Consider the following 24,833-nt stretch of genomic DNA (forward strand, 5'->3'; position numbering starts at 1 on the left):
AATGAAATTACCCATGATTCTTTAGATTCTAAAAATACGAATTAGATTTTGATCACCTCGTTAATTAGTATTTTTATGTAAAATAAAATAAGATAAATGATCAAACAATACAGTCAATTCACTGGCCGAGCTGGTACGGTAATACGAGTTTGTCATGGTGCGAGTTTGTTACAGGCCCGACTTGTTTTAGTCCGAATTCACTAACAGTGAGATTATCCGGTTCCCATTCATTCGACTGACGTCTAGAATCTAGACTGATGGGATCTGATCAGAACACTTCAACCGATCTCACCCACAGACTCTCATGCTTGTTCAAAAATAGTCAACTGGCTGAATCTAAAGGACGATGGGGGAACTCATTTTGCGTACACCAAAATGAAAATAACGTTACGTCATTGGATGGATGTCCATTGTTTAGAACATTTTAAACCAATCACAACGTTTTGGTGTACGCTTTTCAAAATATTACCCCGAATGCATCAGATTCTGAAACGGCGAACTACCTTTAACTTAGAACCTGAAGTAATAGTCGATACTTACCATTATGGGAAATCCTATTGATATGACATTGACACTTTTAACAATCCAGAGAATAGCTAAACATCCAATCTGTATACCGGTAAATATATGAACTTTCTGGAGTGGAACATGACGAAGATATTTATAGTCCGGTTGATATTTCTGTGGCGTTATCAACAGAAAAAATCTATCTTTTAGCTACAAAAAACAATACACATACTTGAGTTAAGCCTTCCAATTGATATTTTATCGTGTGTTTTTCTATGTTGTGATGTTATACTATTGTTTCAGAAAAAGCGAGAAGGTTTGGTACCATTAAAACGTTCAATCCCGCTGCAAATGTTTGCACCTGTCCTAAGTCAGGAATCTGATGTACAGTAGTTGTCGTTTGTTGATCCTCAATGATCTTCAACTTCGTACTTTATTTGGCCTTTATATTTTTTTTGGATTCGAGCGTCACTGGTGAGTCTTTTGTAGACGAAACGCGCGTCTGGCGTATATACAAAATTTAGTCCTGGTATCTATGATGAGTTTATTTATATAGATAAGACCGTTGGTTTTCCCGTTTGAATGGTTTAACACTAGTAATTTTGGGACCCTTTATAACTTATTGTTCGGTATGAGCCAAGGCTCTGTGTTGAAGGCCGTATATTGACCTATAATGGTTAACTTTTATAAATTGTTATTTGGATGGAAAGTGGTCTCATTGGCACTCACACCACATCTTCCTATGTCTATCAAAAAGAAAACCAAATTTTTAATGACAAAAACACCTTAGTAACCATTGATCTCAAATGAGTTTTGTCTAACAAAAAATTAAATGCTATTCGTACTTTTCTTCGACTTTTCAATTTTTTTATTCGAGCGTCAGTGATGAATCTTTTGTTGGCTAAACGCGCGTCGGCGTACACATATTTCTATCCTGGTGTCTGTGTCGAGTGTATTTACAAGATTAGTTCAATTTAAAAAAGAATGTGTCCATAGTACACGGATACCCCACTCGCACTTTCATTTTTTATGTTGAGTGAACCGTGAAATTGGGATCAAAACTGTTATTTGGCATTGAAATTACAAAGATCAGACATATCATAGGGAACAAGTTTCAAGTTGATTAGATTTTAATTTCTTCAAAAACTACCTTGACCAAAAACTATAACCTGAAGCAGGAAAAAAGGACAAACGTACAAATGGACCCCACAGACCAGAAAACATAATGACTCTCTACTATATATCGTATGTGGGGCATAAAAATGGATTTAACAATAAAGGTAAACTAGAGGGTCCAAGGACCCTGTGTCGCTCACCTGATATTTTTATTTACAATTGATGCATGATAAATGCAACTGTTGAACTGTCGTTTAGTTTCAGAGATATAATACTAAAAAGTGTGTTTGAAACCTATGTTTTATTTCAGCCATGTGGGCAGGCAGAGTCATCATACACAGTGGTCCCTGGATATCCTAGTGGTGATTTAAACCAAGTTTGTTTAAATTTGACAGATGTTTCAGGGGAGAATTTTTGTAAAATTTATCTAACGAGAAATGCAAAGTAATGAGAAAGTTGTGAAGTTGTTTTGTTATCGCGCAACCCCACCCCCCCCTTTTGCCAAAAAAACCAAAAAGGTAATAAAAAATTATCATATAAGGGCAATCTATCCTATTAATGATTTCTGCAAAATTCAGTTGATTGTGCAAGGCTTGTATAGCCAGCTGAGGTCGTTAAAAACTCTCTTTTGTTGTTGCAGATAGATCTTGACCTGATAAACAATTTTACCACATGTCAGATTTGCTCTAAATGCTTTGGTTTTTGAGTGATAAGCCAAAAACTGAATTTTACCCCTATGTTCTATTTTTAGCCATGGCGGCCATCTTGGTTGGCCGGGTCACCAGACACAATTTTTAAACTAGATACCCGAATGATGATTGTGGCCAAGTTTGGTTTAATTTGGTCCAATAGTTTCAGAGGAGAAGATTTTTGTAAAAGATAACTAAGATTTACGAAAAATGGTTAAAAAATTGACTATAAAGGGCAATAACTCCTAAAGGGGTCAACAGACCATTTTGGTCATGTTGACTTATTTGTAGATCTTACTTTGCTGAACATTTTTGCTGTTTACAGTTTATCTCTATCTATAATAATATTCAAGATAATAACCAAAAACAGAAAAATTTCCTTAAAATTACCAATTCAGGGGCAGCAACCTATCAACGGGTTGTCCGATTCATCTCAAAATTTCAGGGCAGATAGATCTTACCCTGATAAACAATTTTACCACTGTCAGATTTGCTCTAAATGCTTTGGTTTTTGAGTGATAAGCCAAAAACTGCATTTTACCCCTATGTTCTATTTTTAGCCATGGCGGCCATCTTGATTGGTTGGCAGGGTCACCGGGCACAATTTTTAAACAAGATACCCGAATGATGATTGTGGCCAAGTTTGATTTAATTTGGTCAAGTAGTTTCAGAGGAGAAGATTTTTGTAAAAGATAACTAAGATTTACGAAAAATGGTTAAAAATTGACTATAAAGGGCAATAACTCCTAAAGGGGTCAACAGACCATTTTGGTTATGTTGACTTATTTGTAGATCTTACTTTGCTGAACATTTTCGCTGTTTACAGTTTATCTCTATCTATAATAATATTCAAGATAATAACCAAAAACAGCAAAATTTCCTTAAAATTACCAATTCAGGGGCAGCAACCTATCAACATGTTGTCCGATTCATCTCAAAATTTCAGGGCAGATAGATCTTACCCTGATAAACATTTTTACCACTGTCAGATTTGCTCTAAATGCTTTGGTTTTTGAGTGATAAGCCAAAAACTGCATTTTACCCCTATGTTCTATTTTTAGCCATGGCGGCCATCTTAATTGGTTGGCAGGGTCACCGGGCACAATTTTTAAACTAGATACCCGAATGATGATTGTGGCCAAGTTTGATTTAATTTGGTCCAGTAGTTTCAGAGTAGAAGATTTTTGTAAAAGATAACTAAGATTTACGAACTAGAGGCTCTAAAGAGCCTGTGTCGCTCACCTTGGTCTATGTGAATATTAAACAAAGGAAGCAGATTGAAAATTGACTACAAAGGTCAATAACTCCTACAGGGGTCAATTGACCATATCGTTCATGTTGACTTATTTGTAGATCTTACTTTGCTGAACATTATTGCTGTTTACAGTTTACCTATATCTATAATAATATTCAATATAATAACCAAAAACAGCAAAATTTCCTTAAAATTACCAATTCAGGGGCCGCAACCCAAAAACAGGTTGTCCAATTCATCTGAAAATTTCAGGGCAGATAGATCTTGACCTGATTAACAATTTTACTTCATGTCAGATTTTCTCTAAATTATTTGGTTTTTGAGTTATAAGCCAAAAACTGCATTTTACCCCTATGTTCTATTTTTAGCCGTGGCGGCCATCTTGGTTTGATGGCCAGGTCACCGGACACATTTTTTAAACAAAAAACCCCAAAGATGATTGTGGCCAAGTTTGGATCAATTTGGCACAGCAGTTTCAGAGAAGAAGATTTTAGTAAAAGATATATAAAATTTACGAAAAATGGTTAAAAATTGACTTTAAAGGGCAATAACTCCTAAAGAGGTCAACTCACCATTTTGGTCATGTTGACTTATTTGTAAATCTGACCTTGCTGAACATTATTGCTGTTTACAGTTTACCTATATCTATAATAATATTCAATATAATAACCAAAAACAGCAAAATTTCCTTAAAATTACCAATTCAGGGGCCGCAACCCAAAAACAGGTTGTCCAATTCATCTGAACATTTCAGGGCAGATAGATCTTCACCTGATTAACAATTTTACCCAATGTCAGATTTGCTCTAAATGCTTTGGTTTTTGAGTTATAAGCCAAAAACTGCATTTTACCCCTATCTTCTATTTATAGCCATGGCGGTCATCTTGGTTAGTTGGCGGGGTCACCGGACACAATTTTTAAACTAGATACCCCAAAGATGATTGTGGCCAAGTTTGGATCAATTTGGCACAGCAGTTTCAGAGAAGAAGATTTTAGTAAAAGATATATAAAATTTACGAAAAATGGTTAAAAATTGACTTTAAAGGGCAATAACTCCTAAAGAGGTCAACTCACCATTTTGGTCATGTTGACTTATTTGTAAATCTGACCTTGCTGAACATTATTGCTGTTTACAGTTTACCTATATCTATAATAATATTCAATATAATAACCAAAAACAGCAAAATTTCCTTAAAATTACCAATTCAGGGGCCGCAACCCAAAAACAGGTTGTCCAATTCATCTGAACATTTCAGGGCAGATAGATCTTCACCTGATTAACAATTTTACCCAATGTCAGATTTGCTCTAAATGCTTTGGTTTTTGAGTTATAAGCCAAAAACTGCATTTTACCCCTATGTTCTATTTATAGCCATGGTGGTCATCTTGGTTAGTTGGCGGGGTCACCGGACACAATTTTTAAACTAGATACCCCAAAGATGATTGTGGCCAAGTTTGGATCAATTTGGCACAGCAGTTTCAGAGAAGAAGATTTTAGTAAAAGATATATAAAATTTACGAAAAATGGTTAAAAATTGACTTTAAAGGGCAATAACTCCTAAAGAGGTCAACTCACCATTTTGGTCATGTTGACTTATTTGTAAATCTGACCTTGCTGAACATTATTGCTGTTTACAGTTTACCTATATCTATAATAATATTCAATATAATAACCAAAAACAGCAAAATTTCCTTAAAATTACCAATTCAGGGGCCGCAACCCAAAAACAGGTTGTCCAATTCATCTGAACATTTCAGGGCAGATAGATCTTCACCTGATTAACAATTTTACCCAATGTCAGATTTGCTCTAAATGCTTTGGTTTTTGAGTTATAAGCCAAAAACTGCATTTTACCCCTATCTTCTATTTATAGCCATGGCGGTCATCTTGGTTAGTTGGCGGGGTCACCGGACACAATTTTTAAACTAGATACCCCAATGATGATTGTGGCCAAGTTTCAAATAATTTGGCCCCGCAGTTTCAGAGGAGAAGATTTTTCTAAAAGATTACCAAGATTTACGAAAAATGGTTAAAAATTGACTATACAGGGCAATAACTCCTAAAGGGGTCAACTGATCATTTTGGTCATGTTGACTTATTTGTAGATCTTACTTTGCTGAACATTATTGCTTTTTACAGTTTATCTCTATCTAAAATAAAATTCAAGATAATAACCAAAAACAACAAAATTTCCTTAAAATTACCAATTCAGGGGCAGCAACCTAACAACGGAATGTCAGATTCATCTGAAAATTTCAGGGCAGATAGATCTTAACCTGATTAACAATATTACCCCATGTCAGATTTGCCCTAAATGCTTTGGTTTTTGAGTTATAAGCCAAAAACTGCATTTTACCCCTATGTTCTATTTATAGCCATGGCGGCCATCTTGGTTAGTTGGCGGGGTCACCGGACACAATTTTTAAACTAGATACCCCAATGATGATTGTGGCCAAGTTTGGTTAAATTTGGCCTAGTAGTTTCAGAGGAGAAGATTTTTGTAAAAGTTAACGCCGGACGCAGGACGACGACGACGGACGACGACGACGACGGACGCCGGACGCCAAGTGATGAGAAAAGCTCACTTGGCCCTTTGGGCCAGGTGAGCTAAAAATGGTTAAAAATTGACTATAAAGGGCAATAACTCCTAAAGGGGTCAACAGACCATTTTGGACATGTTGACTTATTTGTAGATCTTACTTTGCTGAACATTTTCGCTGTTTACAGTTTATCTCTATCTATAATAATATTCAAGATAATAACCAAAAATAGCAAAATTTCCTTAAAATTACCAATTCAGGGGCAGCAACCTATCAACGGGTTGTCCGATTCATCTCAAAATTTCAGGGCAGATAGATCTTGACCTAATTAACAATTTTACCACATGTCAGATTTGCTCCAAATGCTCTGGTTTTTGAGTTATAAGCCAAAAACTGTATTTCACCCCTATGTTCTATTTTTAGCCATGGCGGCCATCTTGGTTGGTTGGCCGGGTCACCGGACACAATTTTTAAACTAGATACCCTAATAATGATTGTGGCCAAGTTTGGTAAAAATTGGCCCAATAGTTTCAGAGGAGAAGATTTTTGTAAAAGCTAACGACGGACGACGACGACGACGACGACGACGGACGACGGACGACGGACGACGGATGCCGACGCCAAGTGATGAGAAAAGCTCACTTGGCCCTTTGGGCCAGGTGAGCTAAAAATAGAACACTATAACACAAAATTCAGCTATAAACAACATTAGTACTTAGATCCTATACTGCATTACCATCATGTATTATTTTAAACAAATATTAATCAACAAGCTCAATAGATTATTATTGCAAATTACCTGCCTTCCTTTATTCATTTGAGTAAAGCCACTCCCATGTACAAAAATACGATTATTATTGCAAATAACCTGCATTCCTGTGAGTGAAGCCACTCCCTTGTACAAAAATACGCCTTCCTCCATTCTTGTGAGTGAAACCACTCCCATGTACAAAAATACGCAAATTTTTCAAATTACCTGCATTCCTGTGAGTGAAGCCACTCCCATGTACACAAATACGCCTATTATTGCAAATTACCTGCATTCCTTTATTCCTTTGAGTAAAGCCACTCCCATGTACAAAAATACGCCTATTAATGCAAATAACCTGCATTCCTGTGAGTGAAGCCTCCCATGTACAAAAATACTCCTTCCTCCATTCTTGTGAGTGAAACCACTCCCATATACAAAAATACGCAAATTTTTCAAATTACCTGCATTCCTGTGAGTGAAGCCACTCCCATGTACAAAAATACGCCTATTATTGCAAATTACCTGCATTCCTGTGAGTGAAGCCACTCCCATGTACAAAAATACGCCTTCCTGAATTCCTGTGAGTGAAACCACTCCCATGTACATAAATACGCCTATCATTGCAAATTAACTGCATTTTGCCAATTACCTGCATACCTGTGAGTGAAGCCACTCTCATGTACTAAAATACGCCTATTATTGCAAATTACCTGCATTCCTGTGGGTGAAGCCACTCCCATATACAAAAATACGCCTATTATTGCAAATTACCGGCATTCCTATGAGTGAAGCCACTCCCATGTACAAAAATACGCCTAATAATGCAAATTACCTACATTCCTGTGAGTGGAGCCACTCCCATGTACAAAAATACGCCTATTATTGCAAATTACCTGCATTCCTTTGAGTGAAGCCACTCCCATGTACAAAAATACGCCGTAGAGGACTGGCATCGGAATAACCTGAAAGGGTATTATTTGAATGATTATTAAAGAATAATCAAAATACTGTAGTACTGAACACCGCATGACCGCTAGTTCTTGTGGATGGTCAAAAGCACTTGTCACTAAAAACATCTCAATACCTGAAACTGAGGTTAATATACATATGTTTATTTTTTTCTGAGACAAGTTCGTGCATCTATAACGAATAAACTACAGAAAATTCAACCGCACCATAATAATTATTATATTTTAAACAAAGTGCAATATACACTGTTTTGTTGTTATATATTATACTTTTTTTCTCCATATTTTTATATTGTAATATAACAGTTACATGTATATATATAATTTTCATCCATTTGTTTAACATTCTATTCTACTATTCTAAAAATAGTGCAGTACAAGTGCATGGTTGACACTCTTCTGTTAAAATTCGATTTTTCTAATAGATTGGATATGAGTAGGCATTCATATTTTCCACAAAAACAATTACAGAGTTATCGGTCCTTTTCGGGATTGTCGCAAAACATTCTAGGGATATTCTTCCTCAAGCTTTAACACAATTTTCCGATACGTGTCACGGTGTGCATAGATATTATCAATGATTTTTTTATTTTTATATATATATCTAACGACAAAACATTTTCATATATTAATTTATGTTCTAAACAAAAATATTTTTATCAGTATCCATTGAAGAGATGTATTTATAACAAACTATAAGGAATGTTATTTGTACTAGTTAATATCCGCGTATTTATCATGTTTATTGATCGTTTACTAACCCAAAACGAAAGTTACGTGTGCAAATCTAGGCGATTGCAATACTTCGGAATGCCCTCACGGTCATCTCGATGTAATAATAAGAAATCATAACCTCAACGTTACTCAGTTAATATTTTCGAATGTTACCTTTAATATTGATGTTATCAACACTGCAAATCCACTAAACACACCAACTAGAAGGGCTGTTACCCGCTGCTCTCTACAAAACATTTTGAAAATAGTGCTAATGAAAACAAGAGGCTCTCAAGAGCCTGAATCGCTCACCTTAATTCTTTTGGTTAAATCTCTCATCAATGATTATTTTGGCTTTTCATTTTATTTAAATGTTTTTTGGATCGTCCTATTTTCTTCAAAAGCCAAAAAAAATAATCATTTTCTCCTATGTTCTATTTTAGCCATAGGAGCTATGTTTCTTGACATACAAGGAAATAAAATATAAAATTTATACTAGATACTCTGAAACTCATTTAGCCTAAGTTTGGCTGAAATTTATACAGCAGTTTCAAAGGAGAAGATTTTTTAAAGTAAGTCAACATGATGAACAAATTGTGAAAAAAGTCTTTAAAGGGCAATAACTCCTTAAGGGGTCAATTGACAATTTTGGTCAAATTGACTTAATTGAAGATCTTACTTTGCTGAACATTATTGCTGTTTACAGTTTATTTCTATCTATAATTATATTCAAGATAATAAACAAAAGCAGCAAAATTTCCTTAAAATTATCAATTCAGGGGCAGCAACCCAACAACAGGTTGTCTGATTCATCTGAAAATTTCAGGGCAGATAGATCTTGACCTGATAAACAATATTATCCACGTCAGATTTGCTCTAAATGCTTTGGTTTTTGAGTTATAAGCCAAAAACTGCATTTGACCCCTATGTTCTATTTTTAGCAATAGCGACCATGTTTGTTGATAGATCATAACTTCGGATACAATTTACAAACTAGATACCCTAAGGAACATTCAGTTAAAGTTTGGAAGTATTTGGCCCAGTAGTTTCAGAGGAGAAGATTTTTGTAAAAGATTACTAAGATTTACGAAAAATGGTTAAAAATTGACTATAAAGGGCAATAACTCCTAAAGGGGTCAACTGACCATTTCCGTCATGTTGACTTATTTGTAAATCTTACTTTGTTGAACATTATTGCTGTTTACAGTTTATCTCTGTCTATAATAATATTCAAGATAATAACCAAAAACAGCAAAATTTCTTTAAAATTACCAATTCAGGGGCAGTAACCCAACAACAGGTTGTCTGATTCATCTGAAAATTTCAGGGCAGATAGATCTTGACCTGATAAACAATATTACCCCATGTCAGATTTGCTCTAAATGCTTTAGTTTTTGAGTTATAAGCCAAAAACTGCATTTGACCCCTATGTTCTATTTTTAGCAATGGCGACCATGTTTGTTGATAGATCACAACTTCGGATACAATTTACAAACTAGATACCCTAAGAAACATTCAGTTAAAGTTTGGAAGTATTTGGCCCAGTAGTTTCAGAGGAGAAGATTTTTGTAAAAGATTACTAAGATTTACGAAAAATGGTTAAAAATTGACTATAAAGGTCAATAACTCCTAAAGGGGTCAACTGACCATTTCCGTCATGTTGACTTATTTGTAAATCTTACTTTGCTGAACATTATTCCTGTTTACAGTTTATCTCTATCTATAATAATATTCAAGATAATAACCAAAATCAGCAAAATTTCCTTAAAATTACCAATTCAGGGGCAGCAACCCAACAACAGGTTGTCTGATTCATCTGAAAATTTCAGGGCAGATAGATCTTGACCTGATAAACAATATTACTCCGTTAGATTTGCTCTAAATGCTTTGGTTTTTGAGTTATAAGCCAAAAACTGCATTTGACCCCTATGTTCTATTTTTAGCAATGGCGACCATGTTTGTTGATAGATCATAACTTCGGATACAATTTACAAACTAGATACCATAAGGAACATTCAATTAAAGTTTGGAAGTATTTGGCCCAGTAGTTTCAGAGGAGAAGATTTTTGTAAAAGATTACTAAGATTTACGAAAAATGGTTAAAAATTGACTATAAAGGGCAATAACTCCTAAAGGGGTCAACTGACCATTTCCGTCATGTTGACTTATTTGTAAATCTTACTTTGCTGAACATTATTCCTGTTTACAGTTTATCTCTATCTATAATAATATTCAAGATAATAACCAAAACCAGCAAAATTTCCTTAAAATTACCAATTCAGGGGCAGCAACCCAACAACGGGTTGTCTGATTCATCTGAAAATTTCAGGGCAGATAGATCTTGACCTGATAAACAATATTACCTCTGTCAGATTTGCTCTAAATGCTTTGGTTTTTGAGTTATAAGCCAAAAACTGCATTTGACCCCTATGTTCTATTTTTAGCAATGGCGACCATGTTTGTTGATAGATCAAAACTTCGGATACAATTTATAAATTAGATACCCTAAGGAACATTCAGTTAAAGTTTGAAAGTATTTGGCCCAGTAGTTTCAGAGGAGAAGATTCTTGAAATAGTTTACGACGACAGACGACGACAGACGACAGACGACGACAGACGACAGACGACAGACGACGGACGACGACGGACGCCAAGTGATGGCATAAGCTCACTTGTCCCTTCGGGACAGGTGAGCTAAAAATATTTGTCGAATTCGCATTTGCTTTTCAGTTGTGTCTCTTTGATCAAATGACATATATTTACGTTATAGTTGTATAGTGTCTCATGAGATTCGACTCAATAAGTTTAAACAGGAAAACACAATAGTTGTCGTGAGCGGAGCGAAAACGATATTTCGTTTAAACATATTTGGCCGTTTCAGAATGTAAAGAATCATGAGTAATTTCATTGTTTGTACCCCAAAATGATAATAACCTCACGTCATTGGTTAAACGTCTATTGTTTAATACTATTTTTAACCAATCAGGACGTTTTGGTGTACACTTTTGAAAATATAACCCAGGATGCATTAAATTCTGAAATGGCGAATTGGGAAACAAGTTATTACAACTTATATTAATCCGTTTCCACTTTGCGGGTGCGATATTTACTTATTTATTTTCTGTGAATAGGCGAATCACGAATTTAATTTTTCAACTTAGTATAAACTATCTAAAAGCTTGTGTGCAGACCTTCGTAAAACCATGAAACCACATATAAACGTAACCGTTTTTTTCTTCAATTAACAAAACTTGGTACCAACTAAAAGGGATTAATCCCCAGCAACTTAATACAAGGTGGTACATAACAATGTAGGAAGATAACTCTACAAAAATCGGTTGAACGTTTAAAATGTCATTCTATTGTCAAGACAATTTAAGCCTCTCTATAATCAAAATTAGTGTTGACAAACTGCTACATTTGTATATATATCCGATTATTTTTTTTAGATAAAATGTGTTGTTCAAATTTTTAATTTATATATTTTTGTCAAAGGATCAAAGTAAATATTTTGTCAAAATTTCATGAAAATAAAAGAGCCAAATTAATTTTAATCAATTAATTTTAATCAATAATTTTAATCAAGTTATTTGATACCACCTTGAAAGGTTTTTACACAATTAAACTGCACTTTCCAGCCACGTTGGTTTTACGTTGTCAGGGTCCGTATGCATGAAGCTGCTTAAGTTAAGATTCGTTCCGAACGGACAGATTTTTCCACATGTGCAACGCTAAATAAGTACTACGATCGAATTTCTTAACTTCAGAGGTTTTATGCATACGGGCCCAGATCATTAGAGGGGTACATTTTATGCTAATTTCAAATTAAGTTCTCTCTAGATTTTACCTGACTCCTAGGAAGGTTGGTTTTTCCCCAGGGGCTGTGCATTCGGACTCCTTCCTTAAACTCATCACGTGGGCCATTGCCGAGACGGTTGCTGCTACGTACCATGGTAACCCAAGAAATGATAACATTACAATAAGTACTGCTACTACAAGCATGTCCAAATGGTATCCACCGCCTTTCTGTAAGATTTTATATACATAATGTATATGCAATATCTATTTTTGTTGAATAGTAAGTCTTAGTTGGGAAAACAAATGAAATTCAAAACAGTGTGGCTGTGGCCATTGATTGACACATTAAATTCATCCATTGACTGGAACAATTTAGGTGAACGTTTGTATGTAACGACCACTGCTCACTATGTACTTTTTAAAGACACTTAAACTATGGGGTCACCAAAGGTTCTCAACACCTTAATAAAGTAATTCGAAAAATTAATCAGAAATAACACGATGTTTTGATTTATATCAATTATTAAATCAAAATGTAAAGGTTATTCCTGATTAATTTTTCGAATTATTTATAATTAAAGGCGTTAAGAAACCTTTGGTGACCCCACAGTTCAAATGTCTATCGTAGGTACGTCGTGAATAGTGGTTGTTACAGACAAACGTTCACGTAAATTGTCTCAGTCAATGGATGAATTTAATGTGTCAATCAATGGCCACAGCCACACTGTTTTGAATTTCATTCTAGATCTACGATAGGTGAGGGAGAAACGGAAATAAACTAATTTTACGATTTTATTTGATACTTGGAAAAATACATGTATTGTACAGATCATGAATAGTAAAACTCAATTTTTGTGTGATAAAAATAAAACTACACATTAGAATTTTAGGATAGAATATGAGAAAATAGCTGTAATAGTATACTTAAACATAAGAAAAGAAAAAAAAACATAATCATCGAAATTGTTTTAATTGCTTCATAACAAAAGCGGTAAATTAGTCTGAGTTATCTCCCCTTATCTGGCAAAGTTTGAAAAAATGACTCTTACAAAAATATTTTGCATTTTGTAAAAGTCAGCCTTAAAATATGACAAAACACACAAAGTTCTATATTAAAATGAAAATTCGAACTGGTGAATTACGCGAAACCTCACAATTTGAAAATTTCGTGATAGATTAAGACCGATTGTTATCTACTATACAAAATCTAAGCTGGTGGAACACACCAAATGTTAGGGGGCTGTTAAGCCAGTCAAGGTCGTTCCCTGCCAAGGTTGTTAAAAACTCTCAACATCAGCTTACTCATCGATTGTATGTGCATTCCGAGTTAAAGATCAAGTTATGTTTGACTCTTTACAATGTATTAATATTACCTTGAGCTTATTTTCTTTTCTATTGACAATGACAGATGTAATCTGTTGATCCATAAAGATCAGGATTGTTGTCAGAAGGGCGGGAACTACTGCTACTAAGATCAACCACCAAGGGTTCTTATCACTGATAGGGTTGATCAACCATCCTCTTCCGGGCTTTGTAGGCTGAAAATGTATAATACACGTTATTTGATTGGACGACTATATAATCAGATTCTACAATAGATTGGATCTCACCGGCTGTCTATAAACAAAGTGTAGTAGTCAGCCGAAAACCAGCTTACAAATGATAAAAGACACACAATTTCTGTATTATTTATTTCTTTATGTCAAATCCTAACAATCGTTAAAGACATTTTAATGGTTTGTCTCATTTGAAGTGAACCGTGTTGACATGAATATCAATAATGTGGTCATTTTTATAAATTTCCTGTTTACAAAACTTTGAATTTTTCTAAAAACTAAGGATTTTCTTATCCCAGACATAGATTACCTTAGCCGTATTTGGCACAACTTTTTTGAATTTTGTATCCTCAATGCTCTTCAACTTCGTACTTGTTTGGCTTTATAAATATTTTGATATGATCGTCACTGATGAGTCTTATGTAGACGAAACGCGCGTCTGGCGTACTAAATTATAATCCTGGTACCTTTGATAACTGTTTACACCAAAAAATAATAATTCAGAATAATTTCAGAAATTCGAGATATTCTCTTTTTGACCACAAAAATACTTATAATCAACCTTAATTACTTTTTTATAAGTGTTCTTTATGAGTCAAGTCCTATTATTCAATGTTATGTCCATTTTTTGTTTTGTTTGAGACGCGGCTATTTCTAACCCTTCGTGAACCTTGTCCTTGACTAAACCCTACGAATCCATAGTAACCACGTGACGGTAGTATAACCAATCACAACGCCATTATTTACCCGCGAAATGTGAAAATGTTCTAAAATTTCGTTCGTATTAAAACCGCTGTCATTATGATTGTTTGTAATTTCAATGATTTCTTGCTGATATAATCCTCATCTATTACTCAAGTGATTTCACTTGACTGGGCGGAGTCTAGCCGGTTCGCTCATAATAAACCAGTCCATCTTAGCATAGGTGTTTTAGGATAAACTCATCGATAAACTGTGCAATCATTGTTTTGTAAATTCATTTGATGACACTAATAGGTAATTAGAAATCAGTAATAATTATAACGGAAATCATCCTTATCACAAACATCTTCAAATAGACTGTCCTTATGCAAATTAAAACATAAACCCCGCCCGATCAGTTGAAATAATATTGGTAATACATATATAATAACTGATGTTCTTAAAGTACGATGACTGCCATTGACAATTGCCAAATAAATTGATCACTAGGTGTACGGAATCGGCCGAGTTGAGACGAATGTTAGATGAGGGTACGGAATTGGTCGAGTTGAGACGAATGAGTATAGTTATGTCATACAAGTGAGCACTCACCTTGAATACTGATGGGACATTCAATTTAGGTGTTGCTACACCAAACCATGCGTCAAATCCCACCATCACTACTATGGCAATCAGAACACTAAAGTCACTCACTATTTGTCGTATCTAAACAAATGAATATTCATATCATATATATATTGACCAAAAATGACAATAATAATAGTTCATTGACGGGGAGTGTACTTTTTTTGGATAAATGGGATATAGGGGTTCAGAAATTGGAGGTTTTTGCTATAAGATTTTAAAAGATGGGACAGAAGAAAGAGAAAGAGGTTTTCATGAAAGTGTGAAAAAATAACAAAACAAAAAGGCAATAATCATCGGATTCTTTCCGGAAACGTTTTTTATTTTCTTTTTATTACAAGAATGGTCTGACGTCAGACAGCCTTTTTGGGATTTGTGCTTAATATTTCCTTACTTACTACATTTATAAAGTATAAGGCTATAGTTTGATGCGTTTTTTGTCATGTTTTGGGATTTTTGTCACATTTTTGGAATCCTCTGGTTTTATCCATTTTAATGTCTCAGAAAAGTTTCCCCCCCCCACCTTTTTTTTAAATAAATCTTTTTAACATGTATAAGGAAAAGTCATCTGTAAATGTAGATTTTTAGAACTTAAACTTGTAAATAATAAAGCTATGAAAAGTCAAAAGAGAATATTTTCCCGCCAAATTTCAATGGCTAATATCTCGAAAACAAGCACATTGACCTATATTTTTGTTTGGCTCTTTTGATACCTTTCTTAATCCCGTGTCAATATAAAATATTCTTTTGAAAAGTTAATTATTTTGAAACTGAGAAGGAACTCTATTAAGATCATTTTCATCCACTTTATTTGAACTTTGGTAAATATGGTATCTCATGGCTATCGTACCATATTTCCTTATTTTTATGATATTTCTTATTATACATACCATTGTAGAAAAATAACGTGTTTTTTTGAAAGACACCAATAGCCTTGCAATTATAAATGTTCCAAAGAACAATACAATGGACATAAACAATACATCCGGGGACTGAGAACTATCACATCCGGTTCCGGTTAAAATTCCGCCATAAAGTGTACAATTTGAAGGTGCAATAAACTGATGTAAAGCCATATCGTTATTTGGTGAGCGAGTTACTATATCTTCATTTGATGAAAGACTGAGAGAGGCTGATCTAACATGACGAACCAATAAACCTTCTTCTGGTTTTGGCGGAATGGTAAAATTGTTAATGATACAAAAACATCCACTGTCAGTTGTCCATCGTTGAACTGGATATTTTATTCCGATTTTATATAATTGTTTAAAGGCTTGGTATATAAATATGAGTGCAATGAGACAAGCAAAACATTCTTCGGTAAATCTTGTTATGTATCGAACCAACGAGCTTAGATCAAACGCAACAATGATAAGGATTAAAAGTGCAGTCCACAAGCCTACCCATACACGTATGGGCATAAAATCCCAATCTTGATCTCTGAAAAAAATAAAAATAATAAAAAAAAGATTAATATATGTAATGGACTTAGAATGCATGATTTGATTGATTGATTGATTGATTGATTGGTTGGTTGGTTGGTTGGTGTTTAACGCCACTTTCAACACTATTGTGCTATTTCAGTCAGTTTTTCATGGGTGGCAAAATCCAGAGTTCCCGAAGAGAACTTCCGACCTTCGGTAGGAAAATTGATAGTCCTAGTCAATTGAGATTGAAGTCGAGTGCACCAGCCTCGTGCAGAATTCGAACTCACTACCTCCTTGTTGACTGGTTAGTTATACAGTTGTTCGACTTCTTATACCACTCGGACACTGAGGCTCCGGCATGTTTGAGATAACCAAAAAAAATCGAATGCATTGACCTTTAATAGAAGTGTTCATTATCTTCGACCGCCTGTACTTGCTGATAGCAATACTGAAATAAAATACTGACCGTCTAAGGTCCTCAGGTAACCTCTTTCCCGAAGTAGTTTATTTTGGCTTTTTCTCGAGGAATGAAAATATGAGGAATGTATGAAATAGATTTATCTACAACATGCAATGTCTGAAAACTTTCCAAGATGCACAGGTTTGTCTGATATCTTTGATCTTTAAACCGTTACTTGACGACTTAAGACGACCAGTCTTTTATTTCAGTATTGCTATCGGCAAGTACAGGTTTGTCGGTATTCAGAATAAATTTGTAGGTGAAAATGCAGCCACTTTAGCTAAAGGGTCCACATCAACCTTAAGGACGTTTGCTCCTTCCCTTCAAACAACAAGCTTTCTTAAACGATTGTTATAAATTGAGAGATTTTAAAAAGAGTAAATTAAATTAAAAGAAAGACCTGTTCTTCAGTGACAATCAATTGAAAATTTGATCGGAAATAGTTCTCTCTGAATTTTTCAAATATTTAATATTGTCACCTAATATCTTTCAAAACCTTACAAAAAAAACCCAAGTATTTGATAAGAATTTAAAGATAGACTTTTAAACTTTATGTAACGAAAATATGATGCAAAAAACCTTGGGCAACTTTTCTATTGGCACTAAATAGATAAAACCCGTGGATTCCGAATATCTGACTAAAAAAAGCAAACATTCTTAAGGCTTACAGCGGAAAATTATTCCATTTTGGAAATTTTTGTCTACGACGATACCATTTCTGTTTGAAGATTAGGCGCTATATGACAAAAGTAATTTTTCGATAGTTTTGGAAATTTTGTTTGGCGTATTTTTGTCTTTACCTTATATTTTTTACTGTCAATCTTTAAAAGTATTTGGACCCGAATCGCTCATACAATATACACATTAACGGCAAGTAATTCTTAACTGTAAAGTCAGAAATTATTGCGATGTTTTTTTATTATTGCGATAAATGAGACCGTGTTATAATCGCAATAATTTAAACTCCCATTTGAAATTTTTCACAAAATCGCAAAAATGAAAATCGCATTTTAGTCCAAAATGACAAAGTTGCAATAATAAATGCACGCAATACTGTATTTATTTTCCCGAGGGTATCACCAACCCAGTATTCGGCACTTCTGTGTTGACTTGAGAGTTATCATTGATATGTTCATATTAATATATTAACTGTTAACAAAACTTTGATTTTTTTAAATTTTAAGGCTTTCTACCTCAGGAATAGATAACCTTAACTGTATTAGGCAAAACTTTTAGGAATTTTTAGTCCTCAATGCTCTTCAACTTCGTAATTTATTTGGCCTTTTTAACATTTTTGTATTCGAGCGTCACTTGTGAGTCTTTTGTAGACGAAACGCGCGTCTGGCGAAGTGAAAAAATTTAGTCCTGGTATCTATCATGAGTTTTTTTTTCTGAATTTACAACAAAGTATTATAATGAAATTATCTTACTTGCAAAATTTAAACAGTATCATCTCCAATACAAGCATGGGCCCCGTGCTACCTAGAATATTTAATGGTTGTCCAGCAAATAGTGCGAATATAACTCCTGTTATAGATGCTGCCAGAATACACTCAATTGTTCCCTGTAAAAAAAAACGTTAAGTAGATTAAGTATTCCTGCTAAAAATAGAAAGCTGCCAGAATACATTCAATTGTTCCCTGTAAAAAAGCGGTAAGAAAATTAACTATTCCTGCTAAAAAAGGGAAAGCTTACAGAATACATTCAATTGTTCCCTGCTAAAAAAAAACTTCAAGGAGATTAAGAATTTCCGCTGAAAATGGGAAAGCTGCCGGAATACATTCAATTTTTCCCTGTAAAAAACGTTAAGAAGATTAAGTATTCACGCTGAAAGGGGAAAGCTGCCAGATTACATTCAATTGTTCCCTGTAAAAAACGTTAAGAAGATTAAGTATTCCTGCTGAAAAAGGGGAAAGCTGCCAGAATACATTCAATTGTTCCCTGTAGAAAAACGGTAAGAAGATTAAGTATTCCTGCTGAAAAGGGGGAAGCTGCCAGAATACATTCAATTGTTCCCTGTAAAAAACGTCAAGAAGATTAAGTATTCCTGCTAAAAAGGGGAAAGCTGCCAAAATACATTCAATTGGTCCCTGTAAAAATATAGAAAGGTTTCAAAGTTTCAAATTTTCACCTAACGCGGATACATTGTTCTGATTCCGACTCGACCAGTCTTTGCTCTAACTCCTTAATGCAGAATGCTTGGCGGAGATGCAACACATACCAATTTCGAAGTCTTTGGATGACCCGACCGGGTTCGAAGGTCAACAGCCTTCCGAACACGAGGCCTACTTAAGGTAAACGCTCTATCACGAAACCTTCGAGCCGGTTAAATTTTTAAAGAAAAGACACTTACCATGTATCCCTCTGTTGCAGTTGACAGCAATCCACCAAAGGTCACATTAGGGGTTAATGTGGCTAAGAAGAGATAAATGAATGATGCCACACATTGTATATGCAATGAGTCAGTAAAATCACTTTTGTAATGCGGAAGTTTTCGTTTAACGTCAGCAATAAGGCCACCAAATACTCTGAAAAATTACAAAAAGTTCACATTCATAATGTTTAGAGGTTACGCGCGATGTTCGTGTATATAAGCGTAACAGACGTTTACGCTAAAATTGAACGTTTTCATGGTTTACACGCTACAAAAATATTTCTAGAATAAGTAAAGTTAATGTACCTGTCTGGTCAGGGGAGGGTTGGGATCCCGCTAACATGTTAAACCCCGTTTATGTGTTACATATTTGTTTTTCGTTCATTTTAAAATAAATACGGCTCTTAGTTTTCCCGTTTGAATTGTTTTACATTGTCATTGCGGGACCTTTAATAGCTGACTTTGCGGTATGGGCTTTACTCATTGTTGAAGGCCGTACGGTGACCTGTAGTTGTTAATTTTTGTGGTTTATGGTCTCATTGGCAATCATACCACATCTTCTTAGCTGTCGATAAGGTAACCTTATACTTCAAATGGAATTATTAATTCAGTCTTTGTAAGTGCCAACCAAATAGTTTTCATCAGAATAACATGACAGGTACCTAACTGTCAAATTAGCATCGTCCAAAGAAGAAAAAAGGTTAATAGAGACTTTTAATATTAGGAACGATTTAAAAGATATTTTGACACGATCTATAATCTCGACATATCTAAATATTCGGTGCTTACAATACAGTAACTTAGTGTCGTTTAAACGTTTCCCGCATATTTAAAAAAAAAGGCTACATGTATATGACCAAAAGGGACCTAAGAAAAAGCTGGAGTCATCTTTGCCTATTCTTGACATATTTGTCAATTCGCCTTTTCAAAATCTAAAGGATCATGGGTAATTTCATTGTTCGTACCCCAAAATGAAAATAACGTCACGTCATTTGTTGAATTTCCATTGTTGATGACATTTCTAACCAATCACGAAGTTTTGGTAAACACTTTTGAAAATATTACCCAGGATGCATTAGATTCTGAAACGGGGAATTCTGATATATAAATACAAACCTGCCTGTTCTTTCTAAGGTCGGGTCATCATGACTGTCATCTTCTTTAACAACAATAGTGGTGTACACTGGAGGTTTTCTCGATTCCTACAATCCAATATACAAATGAAGTAAAGATTAATGATATATGCGTTGATTTGTCTCATGATTTATGCTTTGATTTGTCTCATGATATATGTGTTGATTTGTCTCATGATTTATGCGATGATTTGTCTCGTGATTTATGCGTTGATTTGTCTCATGATTTATGCGTTGATTTGTCTCATGATTTATTCCTTGATTTGTCTCATGATGTATGCGTTGATTTGTCTCATGATAAATGCGTTGATTTGTCTCATGATTTTTATTTGTCTCATCATGCATTGGTCTTTCTCATGATGTATGCGTTGATTTGTCTCCTCATGCGTTGATCTGTCTCATATTATATGCGTTGATTTGTCTCATGATTTTATGCGTTGATTTGTCTGATGATTTATGCCTTGATTTGTCTCATGATATATGCGTTGATTTGTCTCATGATTTATGCGTTGATTTGTCTCATGATATAGTATGCGTTGAATTGTCTCATAATATATGCGTTAAATTATCATTCTCCAAAGAAGTGTATTTTCATACTATAGTATTGAAATTTAATGGCAATACAATTATACATTGTATTAGAAATATCATTAACAAGTATTAGTATCAGCTTAAAGGTAGGTTTATAGATTGCTGTTAACTATACGTCCAGTGGCAGATATTTGAAGCATATTAATGTTCCAAATAAAACAATTTAACAATCAACCCAACATGAAGCTTCTTTAAAGTTGTTAAAGAAGCCACCTATGTACCACTAAAAGTCACCTACGTTACACTTAAAAAGTAAGATACTGACTTGAATAGCATTTTCATACGTTGATGAGTTAACTTAAGTATTACTTTCTTGGTTTAGCTGAATGAATTGAGCCCTATTTTAGTTGCATTTTGCCTGGAGGAATTTGATCTGACTAGGAAGAATAAAAAGTGAAATAACAAAAATTATCGAATTCCAAGGAAAATTTAAAACAGAAAGTCCTTTATCAAATAGCAAAATCAAAAGTTCAAACACACGAAATGAATAGAAAACAACGGTCATATTCATGACTTGGTACACGCATTTCTTTATTTAGAAAATGATGGATTAAGTTTGGTTGCTCTCAGTTGTATGACAGTTGCATAAAATTCCAATATATTGACAACAGTGTTCGAGCAAACAAACATACATACTAAGTAACATTGTCAAAAATTGGGGTACAGCAGTCAGCATTTGGTTATCATTGAATTTTACTCTAAATTAATAAAATTATTTTCGTGAGTTTTCATACCTTTGTGGGAATTTCGGCTGGTGGTTCTATTCTAATGCTAGGGTCCCATGATCCAGGGGGCAGCACAATCGTTTGACTGATGAACTCCTGCAATCCTGAGAGAATATCAGTTTTATCCTCAGCAATGTAGGCAATCTCCCGGAAAATCTAATTGAACATAAATTATAATTTGGAATGATTTACATACGAATACATTAATGTGGTTGGTTCTTTTGAATTTCTTACATAGATTTACCCTGTTGTCATGACTCTTGACCCTATACCTTTACTCAGTACTAGAAGCAGCACACACATGTGTATTTCTATTGGTTAATTTCTGATTCTGGGTCCATTAATCGTGTTTTTATGTTTGAATAGTTTTACACTAGTCATTGTAAGTCCATTTATCTACAGTAGCTTACTACTTTTTGTGATTCCTATTATCATTTTAATGTATTTTCAAAAACTCTAGTACTGTAGAATCAAAAATGAAAATCAATAACTTACAGACAATTTATGACTGTTTTGAAGGACTTTCTACGCTTTTATTCTATATAATAAACTTGTTTTCTCGTAAGCTATAACTATCAAAAAATTACATTTATTTTTTATTTCATCTTTTTTAATGTTTTCATGTCCATTGAAATACTGTATTGTCTTGTTAACTAGATTTGTTGACACATAATAGTTAAGAAATGATTGATATATCAATAAATTACAATTTACTACTATTAAAAAGTACGATATAAATAAATATACAAACAAACATAAAACAATAAAATATGACAAAGTTTGTCATTTACATGACGATGTCAGTGTAACTAATCACACGATTAACTGTTTGACTGTCTAGACCTAACGATAGAGGGTCAGCGAGGGGGGAGGGGGTAGGCTTTTTAATCAAATATTTAGACCATTTTTTCTATTGTTTATACTTTTTTTAAGTTTAAGTTAAATGCATACTATTCATTTTTCTGCATTAGTCGATATACGCATGTGCAAACAAATTTTGTTGGATTTCGAGCATGGGTTTGTATACAAAACTGAAGAAGCAGGTCATATTAGAATCATCTTTTAACTATTAAGCAAATCTCCGCTTATGCATGCATCAACTGCCGTATAAATTCACACTGTGCTAAAATGTAATGTTAATTAGAAGTTGTGATCACATTTTCTTAAATGAATACCATAATACATAAGGTACTTGTGCATTTATCATGTTTGTTTACCTCGTCTGTCATAAGTGCTCCCATACATCGACCAGCTTCTATTGCTGGTTCTAAATGAGCTTTAGGAACCAGTAGTATAAACAGGAAACGAGTTGGCAAGTCGACTTCCGTTATTTTTCCTAGGTCCTTTGCTTCGCGCAAACGCACAAAAGCACACAGATTGTCGGTGAGTTCTTCTACCTCTCCTACCATTACATTCATAACCTCAGCTCCATCTGGAATCTTCCTTTTGAACTTTCTATTTGTCTGGATTACAAAAAGCAACATGAATTACAGAAATCGATATTTTAATTTCAAGTTTAAATTATGCCTTGAAAGTTCCAGGAAAAAGTTTGGCACTGTAAAACAGACAAAAGTTTTGAAATCATATGTTCTAGTATTATTTTCGAATTCGTTCTCATTTTTTCCTTATGTAACTCTGATTCCTACGCCACCCCACTTTGTCATTCATATAGGAGTGTATGTGTATTCATTGTTTTATATTTTGATTAAAATGTATACATATATTTGTTAGATAACTGTGTTTAAGATGCAAAGAGACTGAGTGCTCTTTTAGTCTCCCTTCTTTTTGAGCGAACAGGAGCGTGAAGAATAAGTTATTCTGTAAATTACGGGTTTTAACTATTTTTCACAAGTATTATGTAAAAATCATGCGATAACAAACCTCTCCACCGAATGACAGTAAATTAGGATTGCTTGCTTTGACATCACCATTTTCCATTCCGTTGACCATCTCAGATAGGCTTTGTGTGCTGGGCTGGTATCCTCCTTAAATTGAATAAGTACATATTAAGTGGTAACATAAAGGGGAAAGGGGGGGGGTGCATAAGCAAAACTGTTTCTTCTTTGCGTCATTTCGTGACTGCAACCATTCGTACTAGATCTGAACCATACGTTGTTCATTTGTTGTATTCCTCGCATGAGTCAGATGTTAGTAGTTCATAGAAAATGAACGTCAGTAGCTATTTGTCACCGTATGGCCTTCAACAATGAACTTGGCATAACCCATACATGTACCATATCTTCAGATATAAAAGGCCCCTACATATCAGTTTTCAACCACTGTGAAAGTACTTTAATTCGTGGGTATCAATTTTCGTGGTTTGAGCAATATTGTCATGTTCGTTGGTTTTTAAATTCGTGGATTTTAGTTTTCTAAAAAAAATAATGAAAAATTAAAGCCTTTAGAAACGAAGGTTACAAATAGTCTGGATTGAAAGAAATTGCAAAATAAACATTGAAGTGACAACACTAATTAACCCATGATAAAGTGATCAACAGATTAAAGACCATCAAAGGTGTTAATGAGGCCATACACATATCACCTAAAGAAAACAGTAACATAAACAAATGCTATAAACGTATCTTGAATTGTCAAATAATTCTTATCAAAATCAAGCCCAGCATGAAATTATTATTTCCCATTTGTCCGAGAACTATGAGTAAATAAATGAACACTTTATCATACTAGCATATCAATACCGGAAATCTGACTTTCATCGATCAGAAATATTTTGTTATGAGCATTAAAAAATCAAAAGTTGTAGAGTTAAGGTTATTAAAGATTAAATGGGTAAAATTCTGCATGCGGTTGAAGTTCTGTGACTGCTATAAAGTATTCTCAGACTTGTAACTCAGATTTGGCGTTATTCAATATATTCTCTAGATCATATCAGTAGTCAAAC

At 34.2% G+C, this 24,833-nt stretch overlaps 1 protein-coding gene across 1 annotated transcript in view; it reads right to left on the reverse strand.

The window, feature by feature from the left end:
* LOC143058165 (electrogenic sodium bicarbonate cotransporter 1-like) overlaps positions 1 to 24,833 on the reverse strand; it is a 45,532-nt gene that overhangs the window by 15,654 nt on the left and 5,045 nt on the right. Inside the window, exons 4-16 of the mRNA XM_076231629.1 lie at positions 23,813 to 23,916; positions 23,149 to 23,394; positions 21,941 to 22,087; positions 20,599 to 20,684; positions 19,462 to 19,636; positions 18,539 to 18,672; positions 16,112 to 16,661; positions 15,189 to 15,302; positions 13,713 to 13,877; positions 12,389 to 12,567; positions 8,716 to 8,788; positions 7,753 to 7,821; positions 541 to 717 (exon numbers count right to left, since the gene is read on the reverse strand). Of these exons, the coding sequence (XP_076087744.1) occupies positions 541 to 717; positions 7,753 to 7,821; positions 8,716 to 8,788; positions 12,389 to 12,567; positions 13,713 to 13,877; positions 15,189 to 15,302; positions 16,112 to 16,661; positions 18,539 to 18,672; positions 19,462 to 19,636; positions 20,599 to 20,684; positions 21,941 to 22,087; positions 23,149 to 23,394; positions 23,813 to 23,916 (2,219 nt within the window). The remainder of the gene's footprint in view (positions 1 to 540; positions 718 to 7,752; positions 7,822 to 8,715; positions 8,789 to 12,388; positions 12,568 to 13,712; positions 13,878 to 15,188; positions 15,303 to 16,111; positions 16,662 to 18,538; positions 18,673 to 19,461; positions 19,637 to 20,598; positions 20,685 to 21,940; positions 22,088 to 23,148; positions 23,395 to 23,812; positions 23,917 to 24,833) is intronic.

Source organism: Mytilus galloprovincialis, chromosome 14 (genome assembly GCF_965363235.1).
Source record: "Mytilus galloprovincialis chromosome 14, xbMytGall1.hap1.1, whole genome shotgun sequence".
Classification (NCBI taxonomy): Eukaryota; Metazoa; Mollusca; class Bivalvia; order Mytilida; family Mytilidae; genus Mytilus; species Mytilus galloprovincialis.